We start from the raw sequence: 20,227 nt of genomic DNA, 5'->3' as shown, positions 1-20,227 counted from the left end.
GGGCCACCATACCTGGTTTGGTACACTTCTGAAGACCATCCCCGTGCTCTATGCACTTGATAAGCAATCACTGTATCAACTGAACCTCATTTCCAGCTCTACAGATTTTCCTCTTCTAATTCAGGTAACACTGGGTTACTATACAGGTGTTCAATAGACCTCTAAGCCAAACAGGGACCTCTGAGATATTCTGGCGAGGGACTCCTGGAAAGGAGGAAATGAATGGATGGATCAGATCAGCACCGTGAAAGGACTAGGCCTGTTCAGCCACCGAATACATTATCTGGAGGAGACCATGGGGCAACTGGAGCGCCCTCTGCAGCTCACTACTCTGTGTGCTGCTAGTGTGGTGTGGTGTTTCTGCTGGCTCTGCACCTGACTCCTCCCCGTCCTGTTCCTGCTGGGCGGGAAATCTTGCTGGTGTGGCAGCTGCCCTGAACTGTAACTTCCTTCCTGTTCTCATCCTGTAAGAGTCCAGCTCCAACCTCAGAGGAACACTGCAGCTTTCTGTCCCTAGTCTTGTTTATCCTTCTCGTTGGGCCACACCTGCCACCAAGGCAAAACCCAGCCAGGAGCTCAGGTGCAGGAGAAACCATGGGGAAGGCTTTCTTTCCATCACAGAGAGATTTCCAGAGGGTCAAGAACTTTTGGGGAGATTTTATCATGAATCAGAACAAGGGACATAACAAGTTCCTGTAGCTCTGGAAAAAAAAACAAAAAACAAAAACAAAAACAGTCTAAGTTCCTGGAAGGCAGAGCTAATCCAAGGCAACTGACTCCCTCAGGTGGTACAACCCCAGTTCATGATGTGGTTCTACCCCATTGGTTGGTAGTTTTGTAGTTTCATTTTCTCAGTTCCAACCCTCAGAGTCTTAACTTTCATTTCTCTACTGGCTCACCAGAGGACCGGAGTAGTTGACTGAATTCTCAGGACTTAGACTTTGCCCCGGGTTTGCTCCTTTCCACAGATTCAGGGTCACTTGGTTGAGATATGGAGGTGTGAGTTAGTTTTCGACTGCAAGTTTGGAGGAATTTAGAAGACAACAGTCTTTGCTCTGGTAAGTTTAAGTTGAAACTGAGAAGGGGAAAGGGGTTGGAGGGAAACTGCTGGCTTCCTGCCGAGTATTCTGGGGATAAGGAGGCAGAGAGAGGGTGGCCTTCAGGAAAACAGTTTCAAGGTCTGGAGAGGTTCAGTTATTTTTCAAATGGATATCAGTATTTCTTTCTAATTTTTTTTATTAACTTGAGTATTTCTTATATACATTTCGAGTGTTATTCCCTTTCCCGGTTTCCGGGCAAATATCCCCCCCCCTTCCTTATGGGTGTTCCCCTCCCAACCCTCCCCCCATTGCCGCCCTCCCCCCCACAGTCTAGTTCACTGGGGGTTCAGTCGTAGCAGGACCCCGGGCTTCCCCTTCCACTGGTGCTCTTACTAGGATATTCATTGCTACCTATGAGGTCAGAGTCCAGGGTCAGTCCATGTATAGTATTTAGGTAGTGGCTTAGTCCCTGGAAGCTCTGGTTGCTTGGCATTGTTGTACATATGGGGGTCTCGAGCCCCTTCAAGCTCTTCAGTTCTTTCTCTGATTCCTTCAACGGGGGTCCCTATTCTCAGTTCAGTGGTTTGCTGCTGGCATTCGCCTCTGTATTTGCTGTATTCTGGCTGTGTCTCTCAGGAGCGATCTACATCCGGCTCCTGTGGGGTCTGCACTTCTTTGCTTCATCCATCTTGTCTAATTGGGTGGCTGTATATGTATGGGCCACATGTGGGCAGGCTCTGACTGGGTGTTCCTTCAGTCTCTGTTTTAATCTTTGCCTCTCTCTTCCCTGCCAAGGGTATTCTTGTTCCCCTTTTAAAGAAGGAGTGAAGCATTCACATTTTGATCATCCGTCTTGAGTTTCGTTTGTTCTAGGGATCTAGGGTAATTCAAGCATTTGGGCTAATAGCCACTTATCAATGAGTGCATACCATGTATGTCTTTCTGTGATTGGGTTAGCTCACTCAGGATGGTATTTTCCAGTTCCAACCATTTGCCACTTAATTTCATAAAGTCGTTGTTTTTTTGATAGCTGAGTAATATTCCATTGTGTAGATGTACCACATTTTCTGTATCCATTCCTCTGTTGAAGGGCATCTGGGTTCTTTCCAGCTTCTGGCTATTATAAATAAGGCTGCGATGAACATAGTGGAGCACGTGTCTTTTTTTATATGTTGGGGCATCTTTTGGGTATATGCCCAAGAGAGGTATAGCTGGATCCTCAGGCAGTTCAATGTCCAATTTTCTGAGGAACCTCCAGACTGATTTCCAGAATGGTTGTACCAGTCTGCAATCCCACCAACAATGGAGGAGTGTTCCTCTTTCTCCACATCCTTGCCAGCATCTGCTGTCACCTGAGTTTTTGATCTTAGCCATTCTCACTGGTGTGAGGTGAAATCTCAGGGTTGTTTTGATTTGCATTTCCCTTATGACTAAAGATGTTGAACATTTCTTTAGGTGTTTCTCAGCCATTCGGCATTCCTCAGCTGTGAATTCTTGGTTTTGCTCTGAACCCCATTTTTTAATAGGGTTATTTGTTTCCCTCTTTTGGTCTAACTTCTTGAGTTCTTTGTATATTTTGGATATAAGGCCTCTATCTGTTGTAGGATTGGTAAAGATCTTTTCCCAATCTGTTGGTTTGCCGTTTTGTCCTAACCACAGTGTCCTTTGCCTTACAGAAGCTTTTTGCAGTTTTTATGATCCCATTTGTCCGATTCTTGATCTTAGAGCGTAAGCCATTGGTGTTTTGTTCAGGAAATTTTTTCCAGTGCTCATGTGTTCCAGATGCTTCCCTAGTTTTTCTTCTATTAGTTTGAGTGTGTCTGGTTTGATGTGGAGGTCCTTGATCCACTTGGACTTAAGCTTTGTACAGGGTGATAAGCATGGATCGATCTGCATTCTTCTACATGTTGACCTCCAGTTGAACCAGCACCATTTGCTGAAAATGCTATCTTTTTTCCATTGGATGGATTTGGCTCCTTTGTCAAAAATCAAGTGACCATAGGTGTGTGGGTTCATTTCTGGGTCTTTAATTCTGTTCCATTGGTCTATCTGTCTGTCTCTGTACCAATACCATGCAGTTTTCATCACTATTGCTCTGTAATACTGCTTGAGTTCAGGGATAGTGATTCCCCCTGAAGTCCTTTTATTGTTGAGGATAGCTTTAGCTATCCTGGGTTTTTTGTTATTCCAGATGAATTTGCAAATTGTTCTGTCTAACTCTTTGAAGAATTGGATTGGTATTTTGATGGGGATTGCATTGAATCTGTAGATTGCTTTTGGTAAAATGGCCATTTTTACTATATTAATCCTGCCAATCCATGAGCATGGGAGATCTTTCCATCTTCTGAGGTCTTCTTCAATTTCTTTCCTCAGTGTCTTGAAGTTATTATTGTACAGATCTTTTACTTACTTGGTTAAAGTCACACCGAGGTACTTTATATTATTTGGATCTATTATGAAGGGTGTCGTTTCCCTAATTTCTTTCTCGGCTTGTTTCTCTTTTGTGTAGAGGAAGGCAACTGATTTATTTGAGTTAATTTTATACCCAGCCACTTTGCTGAAGTTGTTTATCAGCTTTAGTAGTTCCTGGTGGAACTTTTGGGATCTTAAATATACTATCATATCATCTGCAAATAGTGATATTTTGACTTCTTCTTTTTCCGATCTGTATCCCTTGACCTCCTTTTGTTGTCTGATTGCTCTGGCTAGAACTTCAAGAACTATATTGAATAAGTAGGGAGAGAGTGGGCAGCCTTGTCTAGTCCCTGATTTTAGTGGGATTGCTTCAAGTTTCTCTCCATTTAGTTTAATGTTAGCAACTGGTTTGCTGTATATGGCTTTTACTATGTTTAGGTATGGGCCTTGAATTCCTATTCTTTCCAGGACTTTTATCATGAAGGGTGTTGAATTTTGTCAAATGCTTTCTCAGCATCTAATGAAATGATCATGTGGTTTTGTTCTTTCAGTTTGTTTATATAATGGATCACGTTGATGGTTTTCTGTATATTAAACCATCCCCGCATGCCTGGGATGAAGCCTACTTGATCATGGTAGATGATTGTTTTGATGTGCTCTTGGATTCGGTTTGCCAGAATTTTATTGAGTATTTTTGCGTTGATATTCATAAGGGAAATTGGTCTGAAGTTCTCTTTCTTTGTTGTGTCTTTGTGTGATTTAGGTATAAGAGTAATTGTGGCTTCGTAGAAGGTATTCGGTAGTGATCCATCTGTTTCAATTTTGTGGAATAGTTTGGATAATATTGGTATGAGGTCTTCTATGAAGGTTTGATAGAATTCTGCACTAAACCCGTCTGGACCTTGGCTCTTTTTGGTTTGGGAGACCTTTAATGACTGCTTCTATTTCCTTAGGAGTTATGGGGTTGTTTAACTGGTTTATCTGTTCCTGATTTAACTTCGGGTACCTGGTATCTGTCTAGAAATTTTCGTCCATATTTTCTAGCTTTGTTGAATATAGACTTTTGTGGTGGGATCTGATGATTTTTTAATTTCCTCAGATTCTATTGTTGTGTCTCCTTTTTTCATTTCTGATTTTGTTAATTTGGACTCACTCTCTGTGTCCTCTCGTTAGTCTGGCTAAGGGTTTATCTATCTTGTTGATTTTCTCAAAGAACCAACTTTAGGTTTTGTTGATTCTTTGTATGGTCCCTTTTGTTTCTACTTGGTTGATTTCAGCTCTGAGTTTGATTATTTCCTGCCTTCTACTCCTCCTGGGTGTATTTTTCTTTTTGTTCTAGAGCTTTTAGGTGTGCTGTCAAGCTGCTGACATATGCTCTTTCCTGTTTCTTTCTGCAGGCACTCAGCGCTTATGAGTTTTCCTCTTAGCACAGCTTTCATTGTGTCCCATAAGTTTGGGTATGTTGTACCTTCATTTCATTAAATTCTAAAAAGTTTTTAATTTCTTTCTTTATTTCTTCCTTGACCAGGTTATCATTGAGTAGAGCATTGTTCAATTTCCAAGTATATGTGGGCATTCTTCCTTGATTGTTATTGAAGACCAATTTTAGGCCGTGGTGGTCCGATAGCACGCATGGGAGTATTTCTATCTTTCTGTACCTGTTGAGGCCCGTTTTTTGACCAATTATATGGTCAATTTTGGAGAAAGTACCATGAGGAGCTGAGAAGAAGGTATATCCTTTTGCTTTAGGATAGAATGTTCTATAAATATCCGTTAAGTATATTTGGCTCATGACTTCTCTTAGTCTGTCTACATCTCTGTTTAGTTTCTGTTTCCATGATCTGTCCATGGATGAGAGTGGGGTGTTGAAATCTCCCACTATTATTGTGTGAGGTGCAATGTGTGTTTTGAGCTTTAGTAAGGTTTCTTTTATGTATGTAGGTGCCCTTGTATTTGGGGCATAGATATTTAGGATTGAGAGTTCATCTTGGTGGATTTTTCCTTTGATGAATATGAAGTGTCCTTCCTTATCTTTTTTGATGACTTTTAGTTGAAAATTGATTTTATTTGATATTGGAATGGCTACTCCAGCTTGCTTCTTCTGACCATTTGCTTGGAAAGTTGTTTTCCAGCCTTTCACTCTGAGGTAGTGTCTGTCTTTGTCTCTGAGGTGTGTTTCCTGTAGGCAGCAGAATGCAGGGTCCTTGTTGTGTATCGAGTTTGTTAATCTATGTCTTTTTATTGGGGAGTTGAGGCCATTGATGTTGAGAGATATTAAGGAATAGTGATTATTGCTTCCCATTATATTCATATTTGGATGTGAGGTTATATTTGAGTGCTTTCATTCTCTTTGTTTTGTTGCCAAGACGATTAGTTACTTGCTTCTTCTAGGGTATAGCTTGCCTCCTTATGTTGGGCTTTACCATTTATTATCCTTTGTAGTGCTGGATTTGTAGAAAGATATTGTGTAAATTTGGTTTTGTCATGGAATATCTTGGTTTCTCCATCTATGTTAATTGAGAGTTTTGCAGGATACAGTAACCTGGGCTGGCATTTGTGTTCTCTTAAGGTCTGTATGACATCAATCCAGGATCTTCTGGCCTTCATAGTTTCTGGCGAGAAGTCTGGTGTGATTCTGATAGGTCTGCCTTTATATGTTACTTGACCTTTTCCCTTACTGCTTTTAATATTCTTTTCTTTATTTTGTGCGTTTGGTGTTTTGACTATTATGTGACGGGAGGTGTTTCTTTTCTGGTCCAATCTATTTGGAGTTCTGTAGGCTTTCTTCTATGCCTATGGGTATCTCTTTTTTAGGTTGGGGGAAGTTTTCTTCTATGATTTTGTTGAAGATATTTACTGGTCCTTTGAGCTGGGAGTCTTCACTCTCTTCTATACCTATTATCCTTAGGTTTGATCTTCTCATTGAGTCCTGGATTTCCTGTATGTTTTGGACCAGTAGCTTTTTTTCCGCTTTTACATTATCTTTGACAGTTGAGTCAATGATTTCTATGGAATCTTCTGCTCCTGAGATTCTCTCTTCCATCTCTTGTATTCTGTTGGTGAAGCTTGTATCTACAGCTCCTTGTCTCTTCTTTTGGTTTTCTATATCCAGGGTTGTTTCCATGTGTTCTTTCTTGATTGCTTCTATTTCCATTTTTAATTCCTTCAACTGTTTGATTGTGTTTTCCTGGAATTCTTCCAGGGATTTTTGTGTCTCCTCTCTATGGGCTTCTACTTGTTTATTTATGTTTTCCTGGAATTCTTTCAGGGATTTTTGCGATTCCTCTCTGTAGGCTTCTATTTGTTTATTTATGTTTTCCTGTGTTTCTCTAAGGGAGTTCTTCAGTTCTTTCTTGAAGTCCTCCAGCATCATGATCAAATATGATTTTGAAACTAGATCTTGCTTTTCTGGTGTGTTTGAATATTCCATGTTTGTTTTGGTGGGAGAATTGGGCTCGATGATGCCATGTAGTCTTGGTTTCTGTTGCTTGGGTTCCTGTACTTGCCTCGCCATCAGATTATCTCTAGTGTTACTTTGTTCTGCTATTTCTGACAGTGGCTAGACTGTCCTATAAGCCTGTGTGTCAGGAGTGCTGTAGACCTGTTTTCCTGTTTTCTTTCAGCCAGTTATGGGGACAGAGTGTTCTGCTTTTCAGTGTAGTTTTCCTCTCTATAGGTCTTCAGCTGTTCCTGTGGGGCTGTGTCTTGAGTTCACCAGGCAGGTCACTTGCAGCAGAAAAGTTGGCCTTACCTGTGGTCCTGAGGCTCAAGTTCGCTCACGGGGTGCTGCCCACGGGCTCTCTGCGGCGGCAGCAACCAGGAAGATCTGCGTCGCCCCTTCCGGGAGCTTTAGTGCACCAGGGTTCCAGATGGCCTTTGGTGTTTTCCGCTGGCGTCCGAGATGTGTGTGCAGAGATCAGTCTCTTCTGGTTTCCCAGGCTTGTCTGCCTCTCTGAAGGTTTAGCTCTCCCTCCCACGGGATTTGGGTGCAGAGAACTGTTTATCCGTTCCGTTTCCTTCAGGTTCCGGCGGTGTCTCAGGCAGGGGTCCTGCCGCTCCTGGGCCCTCCCCCACGGGAGCCCAGAGGCCTTATACAGTTTCCTCTTGGGCCAGGGATGTGGGCAGGGGTGGGCAGTGTTGGTGGTCTCTTCCGCTCTGCAGCCTCAGGAGTGCCCACCTGACCAGGCGGTGAGGTCTCTCTCCCACGGGGTCTGGGAGCAGAGACTTCTTTCTAATTTTTAATTATGAGTTACAACTTTAATCTTCTGCTCCATGGCAGGCACTGCTCTCCCACAAAAGTAGTAGTATAGCCAGAGTGCTGTTTGAAAACAAAAGTTAAAGATTTCTCTGAGTAATAATGGATTTACCTGTAGTTCTAAGGGCTTATTTCCTTTTCCCTGTCTCTGTGATTAGAAGTCTTGATCTCTCTGTAGCCTCCTATTAATTTACTTGTACTATGAAACAATCTATAGGGAATTCCTAATGTTGCTTAAAAATCATGACCATTGCCTGCCTTTTCCCTTGGGCCATATGTGCTATACCTTAGTCAAGATCAGCCCAGGCTAGCAATTCTGGCTACAAAGAAAGTTGAAACGGAAAGATCCAAAGTCCAAGGACCTAATAAGACCATGTCTAAAGGAAAAAAATAGCCAGGGAGTATAGCTTATTGGTGCAATTAGTGGGCTGGAGGTGTACTCGCAAGTTTGTACCAGACCCTAATTCAATTCCAAGGAAAGATACAGTGGATGGAGTTCAGAGAGAGGGAGAGAGAGAGAGAGAGAGAGAGAGAGAGAGAGAGAGAGAGAGAGCACTTTCTAGACGTCAAGGCTTTTCTATTCCTGTATAACTCAGGCTGTCCTGGGTCGGCCTCCCCAGCTGCTGGCATTACAGGTGAACATTACTGCCCCAGGAGAAACAACGAGAGCTCCTAATGGAATTTAGTGACATAAAAGACTGAAAGATGTCTGCTGATAAAAAGATCTAGAGATCTTGAGAACCATGAAAGAAAAGAAAGGACTTGGAGCAGGGAATCCAGGCTTCACACAAGCTAATGTAGACACCTGAAGACACAGGTCAGGCCTTCCTGTGTCCAGGTGAACTTGAGGATTGTCAAGAGTCCATTCATCCCCCTTCCCTTTGCTCTGTCTTGCTTTCCATCAGTTGTGGACACCTGTTTTCTAAGCATAGGAATAACTGTCTTTACTACCATATGCTATGAGATATTAAAATGCACATTTTAGGGTTGCCCAGTCTTTAAATGTGCCAGCTACTAGGGAGTACACATTAAATTGCTTCAGATACTACTTAGTAAATGAAGCCTGGGACAATTAATTTGCCAGACCTATTTGGAAAAGGACCATTTCTTATATGACGTCAGTACTTTGAAGTTTCACCATTCTTAAAGAAACAGTTTTAATTGTTACAGAGTTCAAATACATTGGGTGAAGACCATAGACTAAAATTATAACGAAGTGAATGCATTAAATATTGCTAGTAGCCAAATTAAAGGCTCGTCCCACAGAAGAGGCTAGAGGAAGTATATTTCAAAGTGGACATAACAATCAGCTCGTTTGTGTGAGATGTGTAGCTGAGAAACTGCTTGTACTCACTTCAGGAAGAGCTGATTCATTTCCTGGTCCTAGGCAATAAATGGGTTCTCAAAGTCAGCACAGCAGTTTTACATCTGGGGAGGAGAGCAAGGAGTCAGAGTTACCAGGAACTTATCTTTCAGGAATTTCAAATGGGTGCCTAGCACAAAATGGACCTTCCTTGGCCATTACATACTCAAAAACAACAGCAACAAGTACTGTCTGTAGACTCTTGTTTGATTTGAACAAACCTAGTTATTGTTTCTTAGTGTTTCTTTTTTAAAAGATTAATATTGGTGGAATAGTGGAACATTTGAGGGATTATATGGAAACCCAGTGCAATGGAAACTTCCTAAAGTATATAGAGGTGATGCTAATGAGGTCTATTAATAATGGAAGAACCTCAACGGACAATCTCTTGTCACCAAGCAAGGCTTCCAATAGTGGGGCTGGATTGCATTCAATTGAGTTACTGACCAACAGGATCCCATAGAGATCCTGAAACAACCCAGGCTGTTGCTAAGACACCTGTCACTCTATGCAAAATGATAGTGGTGGCCCACTTCAGAGGAAGAGCCCACATAACTCATTGAACATGGAGATTCAAGCTGGTGACTACATGAAACCTTTGCCCCTAAGTTCTAGTCTCTGACACAGGAAGGTACTCTACAGGCCACCAAAAGAGGACCATAAACACCAACCCAACCTCAAAATCTTTACCTTGAGGGCAATGGTGGCACAGAACTTGTGGGAGGAGCTAACCAAGGAGTATGACTTGAAGGAGCTGACTTGACTAAAGGTCCAGTCGCCAAAAGTGAACACATACCTAGCAACGTTTCAGTACTCAAGAACCAAAGAATAATAGTGCCGATACCTGCAGTAACACCAACCATTATTAGTCTAAAACACACACACACGCACACACACGCACACACACGGTATTTTGTTTGAGTTGTGTATTTGTGTGTCTGCCTGCGTGCACATACGTTTGAAAAAAAGAGAAGACTGTCTGTGGAAGTCAGAGGTACTGGATTCTCTGAAGCTGGAGTTATAGGCATCTGGGAGCTATTACATGTGGGAGCGAGGAACTAAAATTGTATCTTCTGTAAGACCAAGTACTCTTAACCATTGAACCCTCTCTCCAAATGAAGGTAGTATTGGCATTTAACTGATCCACTTTTTCATCTTTGTGTCAGTGTCTTACTAGATATGTGTCTGTTCACCACTTGAATGCCCTGAGCCCAGTAATGTCCAAAAAGTCTGTCAGGTACCCTGGGATTGGAGTTATAGACAATTCTGAATCACCTTGCAGGAACTAGGAACAGAATAAAGGATCTCTGAAAGAGCAAGTAGGGCCCTAAACTCATGAATCCTGTCTAGCTCCTCATACAGGTATTTTAACAATATTCATATCCATGAGTGCAGTTATCCTTATATGTAATTATATTATCTTCCATTTCATTCAATATTTTTATACTTTTTGTGGGCAGATATTTCATCTTATGTGCACGGTATTTGTCTGCATGCATATATGTGCACCATACACATGTCATGCTGCCAGAGCCCAGAAGGTGTCAGATCCATTGAAACTGAAGTTACAGGGGCTGTGAGAGCTCTGTGAGGGCTGGGAACAGAACCACAGTTCTCTGCAAGAGTAGGCAGTGCTCTTGACCACTCAGGGATCCCTCCATCCCATTCCCTGTGTTTCAAATTTAACATTATTTTGCTATAGAGACATTATAGCCTTGAATTTGCCATGCTCTCTCCTCAGCCTCCCAAGAAACCGGATTTAGAGGTCTGCACCACCAAACCATGCTGCTGCTGCTGCTGCTGCCTTCTTCTCCTCCTCCTCCTCCTCCTCCTCCTCCTCCTCCTCCTCCTCCTCCTCCTCCTCCTTCTTCTTCTTCTTCTTCTTCTTCTTCTTCTTCTTCTTGTTCTCCTCTTCTTCTTCTCCTCCTTCTTCTCCTCCTTCTCCTCCTCCTTCTTCTCCTCCTTCTTCTCCTCCTTCTCCTTCTCCTTCTCCTTCTCCTCCTCCTTCTTCTTCTTCTTCTTCATCTTCTTCTTCTTCTTCTTCTTCCTTCTCCATACACTGTTTGACTGTGGTTGTCTGCATCTGTCTAAGTCAGCTATGGTTGGAGCCTCTCAGAGACAACCACACTAGACTGCTGTCTGCAAGCATAACAAGTATCATTAATAACGTCAGGGATTGGTACTTGCCTGTAGAATGGGTCTCAAGTTGGGCCAGGTATTGGGTGGGCATTCCCTCAGTCTCTACTCCAATCCCCTATCCCTAAATTTTTAGCAGCAAGTTATTTAAACCTCTTAGGCTTCCTACAGGTCGAGCACACACTGCACCCACCCAAGAGCTCTCTGGATTCTCAAATGAAACACACACACACACACACACACACACACACACACACACACACACTTGCATGCACACAAGCGTGCTAGCATAATTTTGATATGCCTTGACTAGCTCAAGAGCTGGGCAGTTCTAATCTACACCTCCCTCAACCCCCACCCCATGCCTCCCCATTAGCACAAGGTCCTCTTCAGTATTCTCAGCCTCACTTGCTAAATTACTATTTCATCTCTGCTACCCCTGACCCAATTGTGGGAGTGGCCTGAATTTATACAGGGCTGGTTGGCTTTCTTTCCTGCAGCTCCTGTCCCTTTCTGTGTTCCTAGTCCTCACCCCTTCTCCCTCTGCTCACCCATTGGCCACTAGAATCTTTATTTCCCAGTCAAGACCAACTGGGGGCAGGGGCCTGCAGCATTTTACAAGCAAATGTGGAAATATCCATGTTAATTGGGAATCCATTAAATCAAGCACCCAACATGCATTTCTTGTAGACAGGATAAATTTGTGGTCAGAAGTTTTGTGGGTGACTTGGTGTCCCTATCGCTCCATTGGGGTTCCTGTCTGGCTATGGGAGGTGGACTCCTAAGGTTCCATATCCCCAATGAGCCGTGGCTAAGGTCACTCCCACTAAGTTTTGGGCACCTCCCTTATCCCAGGTCTTTGTCTCATCCTGGAAGTGCCTCCTACTTCCTTACCCCTGTCCATTTCAGATTTCCATTCATTCTCATAGCCATCTGTAAATCTCTTCTGTCCCTCCCCACACCTGATCCTGAACCCCCACATTTCCTTCACCATCTGCTCTCCTACCCAGTTTCTTCACTCCATCTACCTATTTTGATTATTTTATTCCCCCTTCTAAGTGAGATTCCTTTATTAGAGGACAATCAGAGAAACCATTGCATATGTGCATTAGGACATAGGAGTGTTCATACTCCATGTCAGCCTGAGCTCTTTCTGGTAAGAAACAGGCAAGAGGGTCAGAGTGAGTCTCACTGACTAGTGCTGACAGTAGAGGAGTGGTGAGAACTATGAAAGGTTTGGTGCTTTTGGCACTGAAGATTGTGCCTGGGAAAGATAGTCAAGGATAGAAGGGAGGTCAAACAAGGCTGTTGACAGTAAACTCTGTCTACTCTTCAGTAAAAGAGAATAACATTTTCATACATGAATTTTGCCATTTGGGATGACCTAAAAGTACAGTAGTTGAAGTATGGCAAAGTACTACTTGCTATGTCACCAAACCTCCTTCCATATTTCTTCCTTTGTTCTTTTAACTTATCACTGTGGTCCTTTCTTGGCCTCTGCACAGGGTTCATTCTGATCTTCCAACTCTTACTTGGCCCTTTTCCCCATCCCTATCACATAGGCACCAGTGCAGAAGTGTGAGGAGTCAAGACAGACAGACACAGGATCACAGCAACTATGGCCTCATCAGTCCTGGAAATGATAAAGGAGGAGGTGACCTGTCCTATCTGTCTGGAGCTCCTGAAGGAACCCGTGAGTACTGATTGCAACCATAGCTTCTGCAGAGCCTGCATCACACTGAACTATGAGTCGAACAGGAACACAGAAGGGGAGGGCAGCTGCCCCGTGTGCCGAGTTTGTTACCTGTTTAGAAACTTGAGGCCTAATCGACATGTGGCCAACATAGTGGAGAGACTCAAGGGGTTCAAGTCCATCCCAGAGGAGGAACAGAAGGTGAATGTCTGTGCACAACACGGAGAGAAACTCCAGCTCTTCTGTAAGAAGGACAAGATGGCCATCTGCTGGCTTTGTGAGCGATCTCAAGAGCACCATGGTCACAAGACAGCTCTGGTTGAAGAGGTGGACCATGAGTACAAGGTAAGGAGCAGGAGAATACAGGAAACAAAGCAGAAAACATTAACAGATGGAAAACCACTTTGTGTGACAGGGTACTTACCTGAGCAATATAGACTTGGAACTTGATATATCACTCTACACTCCTTTACTTTTTTTTTCTTTTCTTTTTTTTTTTTTCGGAGCTGGGGACCGAACCCAGGGCCTTGCGCTTGCTAGGCAAGCGCTCTACCACTGAGCCAAATTCCCAACCCCACTCCTTTACATTTTGACTCCTAAATAGAGATGCTGATTTATTCCACTGGAGCGTAAGAGAATCTGCCTGGAATACAATTACTAAGATACAGAATATATTTTGGAACTGCTTCTTTAAATTGAGTTGGTGTCCGAGAAATCTAAATCTATAGAAAAAACGTCCTGCTGATTTATTCTGTGTTTATATCCTTTCGATATTAAATGATATTAACAATTCATTCAAAGGACCTAACATGCCATCTAGTGACTTTCAACAATGGGGTTAATACACACATGACACATAGCAGTGAAGAGAATGTCCACGTGGCAGCTGAAACATCAGGGAGGAGAGGAAACTTTCCATAACGAGAAACACAGCAGCAAGTTCTGTGCTTGATCTTTGTTTTCTGTTGTTTGTTTTTGAGACCAAATATAAACTCACAGAGTCTGTGGCTGTATGCACAGGACATAAAAGGGGCTGCACCAGATAGGATTCTGGGACAGGAAGGAGACGTGGACATATGACCCACCTCTAACCCAGAAGCAATCTGTAATTGATAGCTACTTGAAATGAAAAATTATTTTTCTTTAAGGAGTCACGCTGGGGAATAGACCATTCTTAAGGAAAGCCCCATGCCCAGCAGTAGATGTACAGCAATCACAAATGCACTGGGCCCTTAGTAGGAGGTTGTTTCTCTGAGAATATTGTCAGGGCTCTTCCTTCCCTTTTTCTGTTTAGAACTTTATAGGTTCTTTGCTTTTATACCATGGCTTGAGTATTTATAGGAATCTTATGTGTTCAAAACATATGCTCTGCACTTCTTGTGATTTTCATTTAGCTCTTTTTATGCTTTGTTTGTTTTGTCATATTACAGTGTGTTTGCTTTTTATTTCTCTGATTGTATATTCTTTTATTGTGTTATTTCTTACATACCTCTTTGTTTTCTTTTTTAAACTATCTATTGGTTCTTTGTGAATTTTAATCATGTACTCCAATCCCACTCATCTCCACCTCCTTTCCTACCTGCCCTTCACCTTTGCAACCTCCCCACTATCAGTGAAAATAAAAAAAACTCATTGTGAAAGCTGTAGTGTGTCACACTGAGTCCTACAGAATACCCTTTAGTCCACAATTCCTTCCTTGCAAATGTTATTGCAACGAGTCATTGATCTGGTCTGAGGCCTCTGGCTTCTTTTACTTTATCAATAATAGAACCTCACTAGGACTCCTCTCAGATAGCCTGTTGTAGCCCTGTGTCATGATTATCCTGTAGTATTGGATCTATATGACTGGTCCCTTCTTGCACTCTAGCAGTTCATTGATGGGGTAGATATTGCAGTGGGGCAGTTCTAAACCCTGGGTCTTGGCCTGAGCAGTATCTGTGCTGGTCAGCCTGCAGGCTCTCTCACACCTTTGAGTCCCACTGACCAGCAATCCTGGTAACCAGAACCAGCTCTATCCTGATGCCCATGTGAGGTACAGGGCCACCTCTCCCAAGTTTTTTTTTTTTTTTTTTTTGCATTTTTTATTAACTTGAGTATTTCTTATTTACATTTTAGAATGTTATTCCCTTTCCCAGTTTCCGGGCCAACATCCCCCTAGCCCCTCTCCCTCCCCTTCTATATGGGTGTTCCCCTCCCCATCCTCCCCCCATTACAATTGCTTTCACTGGGGGTTCAGTCTTAGCAGGACCAGGGCCTTCCCCTTCCACTCTCTCCCAAGTTTTTAAGCTGGTGAGACATGGCCAATTCTCTCACTCTCATGACCCTGTGCCAGTTCTCCTGACTGCCATAGATGGCAAGGGGTAAAGGGAGGAGGGTGTTTCTCCGTTGTCTGCACCACTGCCCAGCAGACAAGAGGGAGGGCTCTCCTGCATTCACACCATTAGGGCCAGCTAACCTGTTGTTGTAAAAAAATAAAAATAGAAATAATAATAAAAAAGTAAAAGTAAAAACAAAACGGTAACTGTTTTTCTCTCGGTGTTTTACCCTGCTAGGGTTCCACACCTCAGTGCCCCAGATATCTGCTGGATATCTTGGCAGAAACACAGCCCAGACACACACTTTCTTATACTGAAACTCTTACACAAAAGAACATACAACTGGTGTTTTTACCCTGCTAGGGTCCTTACACCTCAGTTTCCCAGATATCTGCTGGATATCTTGGCGGAAACACAGCCCAGCCACACACTTTCTTACACTGAGACTCTTACACAAAAGAACACACCACACAATAATCTTAGACCCAATTGGTAAGATATAATTGCCCACTTAAACATACAAAGCCCGGTACCATCTATCCCTTGCACCTTTTATTTGCCAGGTCTCCAGCTTCTCCTTCTCCCACAACGACTCCTTGCTTCTCCTCTCTCTCTCTCTTTTCTTTACTCACTCTCCCAAATATATCAACTCTTTCATGCTTTAGTTTCTCTTTCTCTTACAACGACTCCTAGCTTCTCCCCTCTCTCCATCTCCTGTCTCTTCTAACTCTTCTCAGTTCCCCATCCTGTCTCTAAACCATCCCCTTTTCCTCCTAGCTTCCTTCTCTTCCCCCTCACTCTCTCAACTGTACCATCCTCTCCCCCTCCTGCTCAGGTTCCACTGGCTCAACTGTCGCCAACTGTCCTCTCTCAACCTAACCTCTGAATCTAATCCCCCTCCTGCTCCTGACTCGTCCTCTGCCCAAATCTAGTGCTCTTGCCTTTATTCCACAAATTCAGAGAGAACTCCAAGGCAAACCACAACATTTCCCCCTTTTTGTCCAGTTAAAAAACCTTTTCCCTATACATAGGTGAACTAAGTATTATTACCATTCTGCAATTTATAAAACCAACAATATGCTGATCACCCAGTCCATCAATTCTGTTCATTAACCATGTTATCTATATTATATCTTGGCAAGGCAAACCACAACACTAACCTGCAACACCTACATCCAGGGCCCGCTCTACTGTGCTGCCCAGTCAAGGTGCAGGACCAGCTCTCCTGAGTGCCACAGCAGTTCAGGGGCAGGACCAGCTCTCCTGCTCTCATGACACAGGGTCAGCTCTCCTGCTCTATGTAGGTGTCAAGGGTCAAGGGTGAAGGAGGGTATCTCTCCCTCACCTATGCTGTTACACAGCAGACAAGTTGCAAGGCCAGCTCTCACCCACTCATACACACACCCGTAAGGCCTGCTTACTAGCACACCCATCATCAGGGTCAGGTCTACTATCCTGCCTAAGTAAGCAGCAAGGCCAGCTCTCCTGCATCTGATAGGTAGCAAGGAGTGTAGATGTGCGTGTGTGACTGGGGAGGTGGGGTTAATCGCTTCCTTCTCCATGTCACCTCACAGCAGACAAGTGGCAGAGGCAGCTCTCCCAGCTCACACACTTGGGTCATCTCACCTAATCCCCTGGCACAGGGATCGGCTCTACTGTGTTGCTCAGGAAAGGTATAGGGTCTACTCGCCCATGTGCTGCTGAGAACAGGTGCCTCTTTGTTTTCTAACAAGAAACACAAGGGTGGAGATCTGGATGGGAGGGGAAGGGAAGTAATGAGGAACCAGGAGAAGTAATAAGAGGGAAAAACTTAATCAGACTATATTGTATGAGGCTATATTGTGTGACTTAGCACTTAAGAGCACAGACTGTTTCTTGCAGAGGTCCTGAGTTTAATTCTGAACAACCACATGGTGTCTCACAACCATCTATAATGGAATCTGATGCTTTCTTTTGTTATACAGGCATACAGACAGAGCACTCATATACTTGAATAAATACTTTTTTTAAAAGGTGCCTTGAAATATATATTGTATGAAAAGTCTATTTTCAGTGAAAGGAAGAAACTTAACTACAAAAAATGCAATTAAATGGAGGAAGAAAGGAAAAGAAAAAAGAATGTTCGAGTGGCCAATGTTGCGCAGGTTTTAATCCTACAGCTGTGGCAGCTGACACTCATCGGTCTCTTGAGTTTCAGGAGTGTACCTGTCTACACAGTAGCTACAGGCAAGCCAGGGCTGCACAACATGACCCAGTTAAAAAACAGTGCAGGTGTCAAACACCACATTGTAGGGGCACGTGATGTATGTATATAGTTATGATCAGAAAACTAACAAAAGGGTCCTGGCTTTCTAATGCTAGAAGCAAAATAAAAGGTTTCTACTGAGTGGGATGACTGACTTAGAGAGATTTTTCTGTCTTTGTCTATATGGGGATGGTGGGTAGAAAACACAAAAATCAATCGAACCATAGACTTTTAAGACTTACATATTTTATGTACATAAATATTGACACGAGTTTTTTCAAAAGAGAACAGTCCTAGGCTTCCAGGCTTTCCTGAAGAGTTTCTTGACCTTTGCTTAGGGACAGCAGTCCTACTAATCACACAACTTGACTCTGCTACAATTCCTTTCTCACAGGAGAAGCTGCAGGAAGCTCTGCAAAAGCTGATGGAAAAAGAGAAAAGATGTGATGAATGGCAGGATGCCATTCAAGAGCAGAGAACTTACTTGGAGGCAAGTGGGGACCCTTCCTAAGGGAGTCAGCCTGATGCCCAGGAGGGACCAGGTCAAGAAGCTCCTGGGATCTTTACCTCTTGGGATTTCATGAGGCCAAGAGGCCTTGATTACTCCTCCTTATTGGTTCCTCTGGAGCTGGAGATGCAGAGTCACTGTATCAAAACTGAGCTGGGCTCTGTGAGGAGCTGGCATCATGGAGGGTACTTGGTCAGAATGACTGCTGGGTCCAACTCCTGTGGTACCTTCCGAAACTCCAAATGTTCTGTAATATACTTGGGAATAGGCCACAGTTCTATTCTCAGGGTTTAGCTTCTCTTAAGAGTTCAGAGGTGGAATGAAAAGTATTGCAGGGAGGACAAGTCTCTTAGATGACTGTTTGAAAACTGAGTCACATTCAGTCATCCCACTCCGGCTCACGTGACCTTGGTAAAAGTGACCGAAGATTTTTGTTTTGAAATATCCTGAACAGATATTAAAAGGAAACTTATGCTTCCCTAAAAATCCCTACCCTTTCCCAAGCTCAATTCCCTGTAAAAGCTCCCCACCCCAAACAGTGTTTCTCTATCTCCCTGTCCCATTTGGACAGACTGAACTTCTCTCTTTTTTCTTACCCCTAAAGAATGAAATCCAGAGTGATATAAAAAGTGTTCAAATAGAGATTAACGGGCTAAGAGAGCTCCTGGACTCCAAGGAGAATGAAGAGCTGCAGGAGCTGAAGAAAGAGAAAGAAGATGTTGTGAAAAGGCTGGAAGAGGCTGGAAATGAGCTGGTGCAGCAGAGGGAGTCCGTGAGAGACTGCATCTCAGATGTAGAACATCAGTTGGAGCTCTCAACTATGGAAATGCTGCAGGTAATACTACAGGAGAACCCAACGTCTGAGTGTCAGGGGACATGGAAGCCATTGCCCCCCTCAGTGCTGCTGTCTTCTTCCCGGTGATGCTCTTCCTATAGTCTATTGTGACTCAGGGTCAGAAGCTGGGGAAATCGAGGAAATGGTATTTTATTATTTTATTATGAACAGTACTAAAACTGAACCTTGGAGAGAAGAGAGAGGATCATGGGTAGATATTGTTGGGGGTCCAGGAATCCAAGCACAAACAACACGAACACTGATCTCACACAGGGATAGTTTATTGAGCATTCACCTAAGGACTAATCAGTCAGGGCCATAATTCAGACTTTGGAGCTGATTGTGACAACAAGTCTGAATCCTACAAGGCTTTTAAGCCTGAAATCCACAAATACCTGTGACAAGTTATTCCACCAGTCAGGATCTGGAGATAGGGGACAGCCTTAGGAGCATGTCTTTGTTGTACATTTATTCTGCTCTCATTAGTTAGGGTATTCAGTTGTGGCAGGGGACTTGCCTTTTCTAACATTCATGTCTTAACTTGCCAACCAGGATGCCAGTTACCCATGTGCACATCTCTGTCTGCCATGTAGGATGTCAATTACCAGAAAGTTATTGGAAACCTAAAACTTTACTCAACCTTCATTAAAAATGGAGGTCTTATTCCAAATGCCTTTTTATATTGGTGCAGGTATCCCTCTTGTGTTGGGGTCCATCCCAGGAGCAGCTTTAAAGACAAACCATAAAACTCATACACAGATACAGGGGGTTCTGTCGGGCAGTTAATTCTAGTTTAAACTTATTGTGGTTAATTACCCAAAGCAGTTCTAACTGACTTCTATTGTGATTGCTTCTCAAGAACACCAAAGCACAAACCATAACATAATATGCACTCAACTTGGAGATGAAAAGTTTCCTTGTAATAGCACATGAGAAAGTTTCCTTGTAATATTAGTACCGCATAAAATGACTGACTAGTCAGGCAGCAGTAATAGCCTTAACAGTTAATAGCCTTTTGTATTTCTAAGCATGCATAAAGCACATTTGCAACTGTCAAGTTAGTCACTTCATCAGTGGATATTATTTCTACTTTTACCTCCCCACTACCTCTGATTCCAATAGGAGTGGGACTTGTGGTTCCATCCAGGAACTCAGAGAGGTTTCCATGCTTCTGTCTGCCAATGCCTGACATGAAAGGTGTCTTTGTTATCTATACAGGCATACAGTTTGTAGTGTATTTGATCTCTACCACATTTTTAAATTATTTATATCAAAGTCATATTCTGGTTGTGAACATCACTGTGAAATTTGTTTTTTCTTTCCCTTCAGCGGGGTCCCTGTTCTCAGTTCTGGTGCTCTTACTGGCCACATGTAGGGCAGGCTCTGAATGGGTGTTCCTTCAGTCTCTGTTTTAATCTTTGC

General features: G+C 43.1%; 1 protein-coding gene across 1 annotated transcript; it reads left to right on the top strand.

Moving 5' to 3' along the window:
* The first annotated feature begins 861 nt into the window (after window positions 1–861).
* LOC116893179 (tripartite motif-containing protein 30A-like) lies at window positions 862–18,906 on the top strand. The gene is given in 5 exon segments (XM_032895084.1): window positions 862–1,058; window positions 12,772–13,247; window positions 17,857–17,952; window positions 18,575–18,860; window positions 18,863–18,906. Coding segments are annotated over 4 exon segments (846 nt in total). The 5' UTR covers window positions 862–1,058; window positions 12,772–12,827.
* Window positions 18,907–20,227: the final 1,321 nt, after the last annotated feature.

The sequence above is a fragment of the Rattus rattus genome, chromosome 2 (genome assembly GCF_011064425.1).
Source record: "Rattus rattus isolate New Zealand chromosome 2, Rrattus_CSIRO_v1, whole genome shotgun sequence".
Taxonomy (NCBI): Eukaryota; Metazoa; Chordata; class Mammalia; order Rodentia; family Muridae; genus Rattus; species Rattus rattus.
Note: the sequence above shows the minus strand (reverse complement) of the source record. Positions and strands in the feature narration are given on the sequence as shown.